At 41.9% G+C, this 13,276-nt stretch overlaps 1 protein-coding gene across 1 annotated transcript in view; it reads left to right on the top strand.

The window, feature by feature from the left end:
- The window catches only part of LOC126470959 (Down syndrome cell adhesion molecule-like protein Dscam2), a 242,310-nt gene extending 229,508 nt beyond the window's left edge, over positions 1–12,802 (top strand). The window contains exon 14 of the mRNA XM_050099008.1: positions 12,617–12,802. Coding sequence (XP_049954965.1) covers positions 12,617–12,730 — 114 coding nt within the window. The 3' untranslated portion in view covers positions 12,731–12,802. The remainder of the gene's footprint in view (positions 1–12,616) is intronic.
- Positions 12,803–13,276: the final 474 nt, after the last annotated feature.

Genomic DNA, 13,276 nt, shown 5'->3' with positions numbered 1-13,276 from the left:
AGTAGAAAGGCCATCGGTTCGACACTCTAGAGAGCATTCAAGAAGCATCACTGGCAGTGATAAACACACTCAAAGAACAGGACTTCCAGGAAACGTTTAACCAGTGGCATAAGCACTGGGATCAGTGTGTACATGCAGATGGGACCTACTTTGAGGGTGATGGTGACCTTTAATCCAAAGGTAAGGTTTTCAACAGATGGCAGCACCAGTCCCGAAAATTTTGGACAGCAGCTCGTATTACCATTTGTCCAGCCAGAGTAGTTCAGACTGATGAATAGGCATGTGAAATGCAACTATTTCTGCTGGCCGGGGGGCCGAGCGGTTCTAGGCGCTACAGTCTGGAACCACGCGACCGCTACGGTCGCAGGTTCGAATCCTGCCTCAGGCATGGATGTGTGTGATGTCCTTAGGTTAGTTAGGTTTAAGTAGTTCATAGTTCTAGGGGACTGATGACCTCAGAAGTTAAGTCCCATAGTGCTCAGAGCCATTTGAACCATTTTGCAACTATTTCTTGGAAAAATGGAAGCTGTGTAAAAGGGGAGTACTATCCCCATGGCCATATTTCCAAAAAATTGGAGATCACCATATTTTCACTATGTACAGTGATTGTCAACTGTTACAGAAACAGAAAATCAATATGGATGACAAATTTAGAATTGTGGAATAGTGTATTAGTAATCAACGGAACACAGTTTCATCTTCCAACTAAGATCAAAGGAACAACATTAATTACCTGGATCAGTGTTGTATTGGCTGGAAGAACTATTATGAATATTATCAGATGCTCCAACATGTAAAGAATATCATGAGAAATGCAAGAAAACATACTAAATGTTGGTGTATCCACGAGTGTTATCCTGACTATATTACTCATTTGCGCAATTTACTTCTGCTTAAAATGCAAAATATCTTGCTTAAATGGATCGCCAATCCATCAAATATCCATTAATAGATATGTGCTAGTGATAAGAATCAGGGATAGGATGTGTAAATTGTATTAGTAGTAGGAAACAGACCAGAAAGTCAATGTAAGTTGGATAATTATGTTAACACAGACTAAGATTAAGAACCTTACAGCTCAGCTCAAGAAGCAACCAAGGGACTGAACTTTTAGTACAGCCACATGTGACACCTTGCAGACGTGGTGGCATAGCTATGCAGCATAAAGAATATATATATATATACATATATATATATATATATATATATATATCTAAAAAAGAAAGATGATGAAACTTACCAAACAAAAGCGCTGGCAGGTCGATAGACACACAAACAAACACAAACATACACACAAAATTCTAGCTTTCGCAACCAATGGTTGCCTCGTCAGGAAAGAGGGAAGGAGAAGGAAAGACAAAAGGATATGGGTTTTAAGGGAGAGGGTAAGGAGTCATTCCAATCCCGGGAGCGGAAAGACTTCCCTCTTTCCTGACGAGGCAACCATTGGTTGCGAAAGCTAGAATTTTGTGTGTATGTTTGTGTTTGTTTGTGTGTCTATCGACCTGCCAGCGCTTTTGTTTGGTAAGTTTCATCATCTTTCTTTTTTAGATATATTTTTTCCCACGTGGAATGTTTCCCTCTATTATATTCATATATATATATATATATATATATATATATATATATATATATATATATATATATATATATATATATATATATATAAAAATAGAGGGAAACATTCCACATGCGAAAAATATATTAAAAACAAAGATTCCATGACATACCAAATGGGAAAGCGCTGGTAGATAGACACAATAAAAAAACACACGAACACACACACAGAATTTCAAGCTTTCGCAACCAACGGTTGCTTCATCAGGAAAGAGGGAAGGAGAGGGAAAGACGAAAGGATGCGGGTCTTAAGGGAGAGGGTAATGAGTCATTCCAACCCCGGGAGCGGAAAGACTTACCTTAGGGGGAAAAAAGGACAGGTATACACACGCACACACACACATATCCATCCACACATATACAGACACAAGCAGACATATTTTGCATAACTTAATAAGAGATGGGACTGATCCACCATGGTACACAAAACACGTCAGAACACTGCAGAAGCAATGAAAAAAGCATGCCAAATTCAGAAGAATGCAAAATCCTCAAGACTGGCTAAGTTTCATGGAAGCTCGAAATTTAGTGCGGATGTCAATGCAAAATGCTTTTAATAGTTCCTGCAATGAAACATTGTCTCAAAATATGGTAGAAAACCCAAAGAGATTCTGGTCATATATAAAGTACACCAGTGGCAAAAAAACAGTCAATACCATCACTGCGCAGTGGCAATGGAAATGTTACCGATGATGGTTCCACTAAAGCGAAGTTACCAAATATAGATTTCCATAATAAGATGAAGTAAATATTCCATGATTCGAAACCAGTACAGCTGTTAGCATGAGTGACATAAAAGTAGATATCTTAGGTGTTGCTAAACAACTCAAATCACTTAAGAAAGGCAAGTCTTCCAGTCCAGATGGTACACCAATCAGGTTCCTTTCAGAGTATGCAGACACAATAGTGCCTTTCTTAGCAATCATATACAACCACTCACTTGACAAAGGGTTTGTTCCTAAAGACTGGAAAGTAGCACAGGTCACACCAATATTCAAGAAAGGAAATAGGAGTAACCCATTGAATTACAGACCCATATCACTGACCTCAATTTGCAGTAGGATTGTGGAGCACATACTGTACTCAAACATTATGAATCACCTTGAAGAAAATGACTTATTGATACATAACCAACACAGATTCAGAAAATATCATTCTTGTGCAACACAGCTAGCTCTTTATTCCCATGAAGTAATGAGTGCTGTCGACAAGGGATCTCAGATCGATTCCATATTCCTAGATTTACAGAAGGCTTTTGATACCATTCCTCACAAGTGACTATTAATCAAATTGCATGCATATGAAGTATTGTCTCACTTATGTCACTGGATTCGTGATTTCCTCTCAGAGAGGTCACAGTTCATAGTGAGAGATGATAAATCATCGAGTAGAACAGAAGTGATATCTGGCATTCTGCAAGGTAGTGTCATGGGCCCTCTGCTGTTCCTGATTTATGTAAATGATCTAGGTAATGATCTGAGCAGCCCCCTTAGATTGTTTGCAGATGACATTGTAATTTAGCATCTAGTAAAATCATCAGATGATCAATTCCAATTACAAAATGATCTAGAGAAAATTTCTATATGGCGCAAAAAGTGGCAATTGGCATTAAACAAAGAAAATAGCAAGGTCATCCACACTGGTACGAAAAGAAATCCGATAAATTTTGGGTATACGATACACCGCACAAAGCTAAGGGCTGTCAATTGACTAAATACCTAGGAATTACAATCACAAGCAACTTAAATTGGAAGGACCACATAGGTAATATTGTGGGAAAGGCGAAACAAAGACTGCGCTTTGTTGGTAGAACACTTAGAAGATGCAACAAACCCACTAAGGAGACAGCCTACATTACACTTTTCCATCCTCTGCTGGAATATTGCTGCGCAGTGTGGGATCCTTTCCATGTAGGATTGACGGAGTACATCAAAAAAGTGCAAAGACGGGCAGCTCATTTCGTGTTATCGCGTAATAGGGGTGAGAGTGCCACTGATACGATACGTGAGTTGGGGTGGCAGTCACTGAAACAAAGGCGGTTTTCTTTGCAGCAAGATCTATTTACAATATTTCAATCTCCAACTTTCTCTTCCAAATGTGAAAATATTTTGTTGACACCCACCTACATAGGGAGAAATGATCATCATAATAAAATAAGAGAAATCAGAGCTTGAACGGAAAGATTTAGGTGTTCCTTTTTCCCATGCACCATTTGAGAGTGGAATGGTAGAAAAGTAGTATGACAATGGTTCAATGAACCCTCTGCCAGGCACTTAAGTGTTAATTCCAGAGTAACCAAGTAGATGTACGAGGGCAGTTCAATAAGTAATGCAACACATTTTTTTTCTGAAACAGGGGTTGTTTTATTCAGCATTGAAATACACCAGGTTATTCTCGAATCTTTTAGCTACACAACACTATTTTTCAACGTAATCTCCATTCAATGCTACGGCCTTACGCCACCTTGAAATGAGGGCCTGCATGCCTGCACGGTACCATTCCACTGGTCGATGTCGGAGCCAACATCGTACTGCATCAATAACTTCTTCATCATCCGTGTAGTGCCTCCCATGGATTGCGTCCTTCATTGGGCCAAACATATGGAAATCCGACGGTGCTTGATTGGGGCTGTAGGGTGCATGAGGAAGAACAGTCCACTGAAGTTTTGTGAGCTCCTCTCGGGTGCGAAGACTTGTGTGAGGTCTTGCGTTGTCATGAAGAAGGAGAAGTTCGTTCAGATTTTTGTGCCTACGAACACGCTGAAGTCGTTTCTTCAATTTCTGAAGAGTAGCACAATACACTTCAGAGTTGATCGTTTGACCATGGGGAAGGACATCGAACAGAATAACCCCTTCAGCGTCCCAGAAGACATGACTTTACCCGCTGAGGGTATGGCTTTAAACTTTTTCTTGGTAGGGGAGGGGGTGTGGCGTCACTCCATTGATTGCCGTTTTGTTTCAGGTTCGAAGTGATGAACCCATGTTTCATCACCTGTAACAATCTTTGACAAGAAATTGTCACCCTCAGCCACATGATGAGCAAGCAATTCCGCACAGATGGTCCTCCTTTGCTCTTTATGGTGTTCGGTTGGACAACGAGGGACCCAGCGGGAACAAACCTTTGCATATCCCAACTGGTGAACAATTGTGCCAGCACTACCAACGGAGATGTCAAGTAGGGCACTGAGTTGTTTGATGGTGATCTGTCGATCGTCTCGAACGAGTGTGTTCGCACGCTCCGCCATTGCAGGAGTCACAGCTGTGCACGGCCGGCCCGCACGCGGGAGATCAGACAGTCTTGATTGACCTTGCGGCAATGATGACACACGCTTTGCCCAACGACTCACCATGCTTTTGTCCACTGCCAGATCACTGTAGACATTCTGCAAGCGCCTATGAATATCTGAGATGCCCTGGTTTTCCGCCAAAAGAAACTCGATCACTGCCCGTTGTTTGCAACGCACATCCGTTACAGACGCCATTTTAACAGCTCCGTACAGCGCTGCCACCTGTCGGAAGTCAATGAAACTATACGAGACGAAGCGGGAATGTTTGAAAATATTCCACAAGAAATTTCCGGTTTTTTCAACCAAAATTGGTCGAGAAAAAAAATGTGTTGCATTACTTATTGAACTGCCCTCGTAGATGTAGGTGTAGATGTAGATGCATGCATGTAGGCAGACAAGTGCATGTGTTCACACAAGTACACACATATTTGAAGGACAATGGTGGCTAACTATTCCTTTTTAACGTCAGTGATAAACCAGCCACCTGCATACAATGAACATTGATAAATAACTGTTTATTATTATTGGACAGACAAGTGGTGTTCATTTTTTCTCCAAACTGTTACATCTACACCTACATACTCGGCAAGCCACTGCATGGTGCATGGTAGAGGGTATATTGTACCACTACTAGTCATTTCCTTTCCTGTTTCACTCGCAAATGGCGCGAGGGAAAAATGACTGTTTGCATGCTTCCGTACAAGACCTAATATCTCTTATCTTATCTTTTTGGGTCTTATGTGAAATAGACAATAGTGGAGTAAAATCATTCTGCTGCCAGTTTCAAATGCAGAAGACTGTTATCATCTGACAAAATATAGGCAGCATGTGATAGGGTCACATGTGGGCTTGGAAGCCTGAGTATTTATTGCTGTCCATGCGAAGCAATGACATTATGTTTTGCAATGGATGACCACATGTATCCTCATTTTCTAGGCTCTGGCTTTTCAGCATTCTTTGCTGCACCTCGGTGTCACTATCGTGGCTTTCAGTACTTCAGCTTGTTGCTTTTCTGCGATCTCAGAAGGCTGAAAGGTGTTGTTGTGGAACATTTAGCCATTTTCGCAGCATCATACTGAGCTGTCAGGATGACATTTTGATCCCTTCTCAGTGAGGTCATGTTACAGAGTTAACAATTCAGACTTCTCGCTTGAGCAAAATGAAGCAATAACTTCTGGGATTTGACATATTATTTACAGTATTTGCAGTATGACACATTATTTGTAATACACTCCTGGAAATTGAAATAAGAACACCGTGAATTCATTGTCCCAGGAAGGGAAAACTTTATTGACACATTCCTGGGGTCAGATACATCACATGATCACACTGACAGAACCACAGGCACATAGACACAGGCAACAGAGCATGCACAATGTCGGCACTAGTACAGTGTATATCCACCTTTCGCAGCAATGCAGGCTGCTATTCTCCCATGGAGACGATCGTAGAGATGCTGGATGTAGTCCTGTGGAACGGCTTGCCATGCCATTTCCACCTGGCGCCTCAGTTGGACCAGCGTTCGTGCTGGACGTGCAGACCGCGTGAGACGACGCTTCATCCAGTCCCAAACATGCTCAATGGGGGACAGATCTGGAGATCTTGCTGGCCAGGGTAGTTGACTTACACCTTCTAGAGCACGTTGGGTGGCACGGGATACATGCGGACGTGCATTGTCCTGTTGGAACAGCAAGTTCCCTTGCCGGTCTAGGAATGGTAGAACGATGGGTTCGATGACGGTTTGGATGTACCGTGCACTATTCAGTGTCCCCTCGACGATCACCAGTGGTGTACGGCCAGTGTAGGAGATCGCTCCCCACACCATGATGCCGGGTGTTGGCCCTGTGTGCCTCGGTCGTATGCAGTCCTGATTGTGGCGCTCACCTGCACGGTGCCAAACACGCATACGACCATCACTGGCACCAAGGCAGAAGCGACTCTCATCGCTGAAGACGACACGTCTCCATTCGTCCCTCCATTCACGCCTGTCGCGACACCACTGGAGGCGGGCTGCACGATGTTGGGGCGTGAGCGGAAGACGGCCTAACGGTGTGCGGGACCGTAGCCCAGCTTGATGGAGACGGTTGCGAATGGTCCTCGCCGATACCCCAGGAGCAACAGTGTCCCTAATTTGCTGGGAAGTGGCGGTGCGGTCCCCTACGGCACTGCGTAGGATCCTACGGTCTTGGCGTGCATCCGTGCGTCGCTGCGGTCCGGTCCCAGGTCGACGGGCACGTGCACCTTCCGCCGACCACTGGCGACAACATCGATGTACTGTGGAGACCTCATGCCCCACGTGTTGAGCAATTCAGCGGTACGTCCACCCGGCCTCCCGCATGCCCACTATACGCCCTCGCTCAAAGTCCGTCAACTGCACATACGGTTCACGTCCACGCTGTCGCGGCATGCTACCAGTGTTAAAGACTGCGATGGAGCTCCGTATGCCACGGCAAACTGGCTGACACTGACGGCGGCAGTGCACAAATGCTGCGCAGCTAGCGCCATTCGACGGCCAACACCGCGGTTCCTGGTGTGTCCGCTGTGCCGTGCGTGTGATCATTGCTTGTACAGCCCTCTCGCAGTGTCCGGAGCAAGTATGGTGGGTCTGACACACCGGTGTCAATGTGTTCTTTTTTCCATTTCCAGGAGTGTATTTGCAGTATTGGTCCTCAACCTGTTCGACACCCTGATTGCTACATGGCACACTGGGCTGGTTTGATATGGCTTGGTGTTGGCTGGAAAGAACTTTAAAAATTTCTTTCCATTCGTCCATGATATCTTTCTGTGGCAGAGATGTCTGTCAGCACATTCTACTGTTGTGTGCTTCATCTATTGCCCTTGCCACAGATGCAGAGAAGACCATTCAATTGTAATACTTAAAACTGAATAAATATTTGTCTTGCCATAGTGGTAACACCAGTTCCTGTTATATCACCGAAGTTAAGCACTGTCGGGCTTCGGTAGCACTTGGATGGGTGCTGGATAGGTAACTGTCCTGTCTGCAAGCGCTGTTGGCAAGCGGGGTGCACTCAGCCCTTATGAGGCAAACTGAGGAGCTACTTGATTGAAAAGTAGCCGCTCTGGTCTCGTAAAGTGACATACAGCCAGGAGAGCAATGTGCTGACCACATGCCCCTCCATATCCGTTTCCAGTGATGCCTGTGGGCTGAGGATCACACAGCAGCCGGTCAGTACTGTTGGGCCTTCCAAAGCATGTTTGGACAGAGTTTAGTTGTTTAATGCTGTTTGATTCATGCACAGAGTGCCAACTGGCTTTCATTTATATTTAAAGAGAATAAGAGTGGTCCTACTACACCTCCCTGGGGCACTCCTGATGACACCATTGTCTCCAATTAACACTCACCATTGAGGACAATGTACTGGGTTCTACTACTTAAGAGGTCTTCAAGCCTTCATATATCTGGGAGCATGATCCATATGCTTGGACTTTCGTTAACACTGTGCAGTGGGCTGCTGTGTCAAATGCTTTCTGGAAATCTAGGAATATGGAATACCCCATCGCCGTCCATCCATGGATTGCAGGATATCACATGAGAAAAGGTCAATCTGAGTTTAATACAAATGATTTTCTGTCTGTATGTAATTTATTACACTCAAACTCAGAATAAGTTATGTATAAGAATTCTGCAACAAACCAATGTTAAGGATTTTTTTTCTTTTTCTTTTTGAGCCACAGTCACTTCACTGTGTCTAAACATCAGTTGATGTTTAGATACAGTGATACAGAAATTAAGCTTATGCCTTTGTTTTGGATGTCTTATTTACATCACAGCTTCACTACATTTGCCACACATGCTAGTTTACAGACTTTTTGTATATTGAATATATGTTCTCGCAGCTACTTTTCAGACAATTGGCTTATAAGTACATTCTGATTTACATTTTTTGGCGATAACTTGTGTTTCTCACAAGCTGAATGATTTTTGACATCATAACACTTGAAAATGGCCTAAGGCTTAAATTTATATAGTGAAATAAATGCATTAATAGTGTCAGACAGCAGAAATACCATAAGGATATCGGTCTGTAATCATGTGAATTTCATTCTTTTACCCTTCTTACATATGGGAGTCATCAGTGCTTTTTTACAGTCACTTGGGACTTTGTGCTGGGTGAAAGATTCATGGTAAATGCAAGCTAAGTAAGGGGCCAGTGCCTCTGTAAAACTGAAATAGGTTTGTGTCTGGATCTGGTGACTGATTTGTTTCCAACTCTTTTAGGTGCTTCTCTATGCCAGAGGTTCCTATTACTGTCCTCCATGTGGGAGCCTGTGTGACAGTCAAACAACAGTATGTTTGTATGACCTTCGTGCATGAACGATTTCTTAAATGCGAGATTTAAAACTGCAGCTTTCCTTTTGCTATCTTCTATTGCCGCACCAGACTAGTTGAAGAATGAAAGGACATAAGCCTTCAACCCACTTATTGATTTTATGTAGGACCAGAATTTTCTCTGGTTCTTCACTAAATCTTTTGCTACAGTGTGATGGTGAAAATTGTTACACACTTCATGCATCAATCTTCTTACCGACACATGAACATCTACTAACTTGTATTTGTTGACATTTGAGTGTTCTTTATTGATGGCTCTGAGCACTATGGGACTCAACTGCTGAGGTCATTAGTCCCCTAGAACTTAGAACTAGTTAAACCTAACTAACCTAAGGACATCACAAACATCCATGCCCGAGGCAGGATTCGAACCTGCGACCGTAGCGATCTGGCGGTTCCAGACTGCAGCGCCTTTAACTGCACGGCCACTTCAGCCGGCGTTCTTTATTGATCCAAGAGTGCAACAATCTCTGCTTCCTCAGCATTTTCCAAATTTTATTGTTAACTGATGGTGGATCTTTTCCATCCTTAATCCATTTATTCAGCGTGTTCTTATCCATGGTGTGATTTACAGTCAGTTTAAACTATGCTCGTAATTCATTTATGGCCATCATATTGGAACTAAATGTTGTTCATTCATTGTCTAAGTGGGATGCTAACAACAGCTTATCTGCTCTTTCCAGCATAATTTATCTCCAAGCCTTCTTGATGGATTTCTTAACTTCAGTAACCATCATTGCTATGATATATTGAATGCTAATCTCTCTATCTATATTGACATTGTCAGTAAGAGTAGGCCTGTTTGTAGCTACAATGTCTTAAGTACTTTCACTGCATTTGGAATGTTGAACTAGCTGCTCAAAACAGTTTTTGGAAAATATATTCAATAAGACTTCCTGTCCATACCACCTGAAATGAATCCATAGATGTCCAAGTCCACATGCAGTAGATTAAAGTTGCCTCCAACTATTATCGTATAATCTCAGTTTTTCCCTGCTACTGAGTGTAGACTTTCTTTGAATGATTCTACATCTGTTAAGGCTAAATTAAGTGGCTCATAAAAACATCCTATAATTGACATTAGTTTGCCTAGGGTAACTACTCCTGTCCAGATAACTTCACAGTCAGGCTCAATTTTGACCTTGATAGACATTATATTTTTGTCAACTGAATTGAGCACTCTCTCTCCTGTGGCATCTGATATGTTGGTCAATATATATTCCATGCTTCACTAAATTTATCAATGCTTTCTACTTCAGGTTACAAGCAGTTCTTAGTTCAGAGAGTAATTTGAAGGTGACAACTTTCCTGGAGGGCATGAAGGTCAGGAACTTTGTTGCAAATACTTTGACAGTTCACTGTTAAAATTGTGACAGTGGAAGTTTCTTTATTTTGTATACCATCTGATTTTTCTCACTGCATATAGGCTGGTGAGCATTCATCATAAAACCTCAGACTACCACCTAGTCTATACAACCCGCATGTGCACTCCACAAGTAGTCTACTATTAAAGTAGCTGCTTCCTTTGTGTAGTCCACAACTTACCTATCATGTGGAGTCCTACAATTCTTCACCCCATAATGCAGGGCCACAAATCTGCAGCTAAGACCATCACAGAATCAATGGAGTCCTTGGCTGAGGCCCTTCAGTCAGCTTCAAACCAGAGAGTCCCAATCAGTTCTGGGAACCATGCTGCTCATTGTCAGCTCTCCTTGCATCCTGCGAACTTGGTCAGCAGCCTTCATCACTTCCACCAGCCACCCATGCAAACTGAGGATGGCCTTGGAGCACAAGCGCAGGCATCATTGATGCCACCATGAACAACAAGTTGCAAATGACTGCACCCTACACACTTGAGAGCTGCAGGCAGGGTCTCCTCTACATCTCGGATGAGGCCCTCCATCAAACAACAAACAAGCACATGTTGGACTTCTTTCTGGCCCCGGACTCTGTCTCCCTAAGGGGTTTCATAATGCACCTAACATTGGACATCCCGATTACTAGCAAACAACCCCCCCCCCCCCCCCCCCACCTCCTGTGTACCAGCTCGGACTGTGGCATTGTACACTCACAGGGTGAATGGGTGAAGACAGATAGCCAGCCTCCACATTTCCACATTGACTCTCTGCCTCAAGTGACATGACTGCGTAACATGCTGCCACTCACTCTGCAGTGAGTGTGGCTGCCCTGTGTTGGGTGTACTGGAAGGTGCCTCAGCAGCAGAGCCCATGGACGAAACATGCGACACTTGTGGTGTATCATCCAATGCACCAGCTTCACCACCACTACACCCTGAGGCCAGCCTGCAAACAGCTGATAGCTGATCACAGCCATTGGTGGCTTCAGCTGCTCATGAATTGCAGCCAGATCCTCATGCACTTGCTCACAACGTGCATACCCCCTATCTATGCTGCTACTACTACTACTACTACTAACTTAAGATTTAAACTATAAAAGCAAATAAAAGATGCTAAATGTGTGATTTGTTGCTCTCCTGGTGCATCAGCAATGGAGGCTGGTGGGTGGCTTCTGTGATGAACAATGACTGGCCATTCAAAAACAATAACAACTGCACTATAGAGTGCACAAATGTACACAATACAGTTACTAAAACACAAGAATACTCTCTCAAATGCAAAAACATGGAATGAATTTAAGAATTTATCTATGCAATCACAAAAAAACATGCAAGTAATATAAGAATTAAACTGTGAAAACCAACAGGAATAGCTAAATATGTGACTTACTACTCTCCTGGTGCATCACCAACAGAGACTGGCACCTGACTGTTGTTTTAACACATTAAAAGCAAATATTTCTGTTAAGTCTAAGACTCAACTACTCAAAAAGAATTTTATGTAGAGACTGATGACATCAGTATTGAATGCTGTAAATTCAAATAGCAAACTGTAAAAAACTAAAGCAAGATTCATTCAAGAATATAATGTCATATTGCCAACTTAAAATTATGGTATTTGTTGTATTAGTCGCACTGTTGTAGATGATGCCGAAGAATGAAGAGTAAACATTTAATGGAATAAATGAAAGCAATGATAACATACACCTTAATGACCCACAAATGAATAGTGTATTTGATATTACTGCTAGAAGACATAGACAGTGTATTGCAGGAGTGCATGCATTTTCTACTGTATTATGTAATGAGTTGACAATTTTTTTTAGTTCATTAGTCCAGTTTTTTTCAGCCTTTCACACTCTGCAGTTAAGAAGCAAAAGATAGCTAGTTACCTTTTTATTATTTCAAATAATGTGATCTAATGTTATCCCACTGAGTAAAAGGCAAATTCTGTTTAATTTAATTTGATTATGTGTTTGCCAATCTATTTTTTATATTTTTACAGTGTGGTAGCAGCACTGAGTCAACATACTCCAGAATTCATAAAGGATTTCAGCATGGAAATGAAACTCCTGAATGGATTCCTTTGCATAATTTGTATCAAGCACACAGATACTAACATCCATCCTTCACAGTTTGCAATATGACTAAGTCATTGAAGAATGCAGTAAAGAGAAGCAAGTCAACTACTAAGTGCCTTCTAACTGAAGAAATAAAACACTATTTATAAAGCTTTATGAGGCAGGTGATTTTTTTTTTTTTAAATATATGTATATATTTGATGTTGATCTCAGGTTGATGTTTTGTACAAAATCATTCTACTATTAGTGATCGTGACAATAATGTTTCTCTCCACACATAAAAAAATATTTGCATGTAAAATTTATTTTATGCCACTCAGTAAGCCAAAATATTTTATCTTGTGACACTTCATATACTGTATTAAAATGATGTCAGTCACCTCTAAATAAAAGAATGATGATAAATCTATCAGTATTTCAGAACTTTTAGTGGAGGTAATGGAACCTATACATTTTATTACTTACACTGCAACATTGTAATATTACATACAACTAACTGTTACTCTCTGACTTGACATAACAACTCATGATACTTTTAAGTATTAAATAATGATTAAGAATGTATGTTAAGTGTTTTTATTACC

This window comes from Schistocerca serialis, chromosome 3 (genome assembly GCF_023864345.2).
Source record: "Schistocerca serialis cubense isolate TAMUIC-IGC-003099 chromosome 3, iqSchSeri2.2, whole genome shotgun sequence".
Classification (NCBI taxonomy): Eukaryota; Metazoa; Arthropoda; class Insecta; order Orthoptera; family Acrididae; genus Schistocerca; species Schistocerca serialis.
Note: the sequence above shows the minus strand (reverse complement) of the source record. Positions and strands in the feature narration are given on the sequence as shown.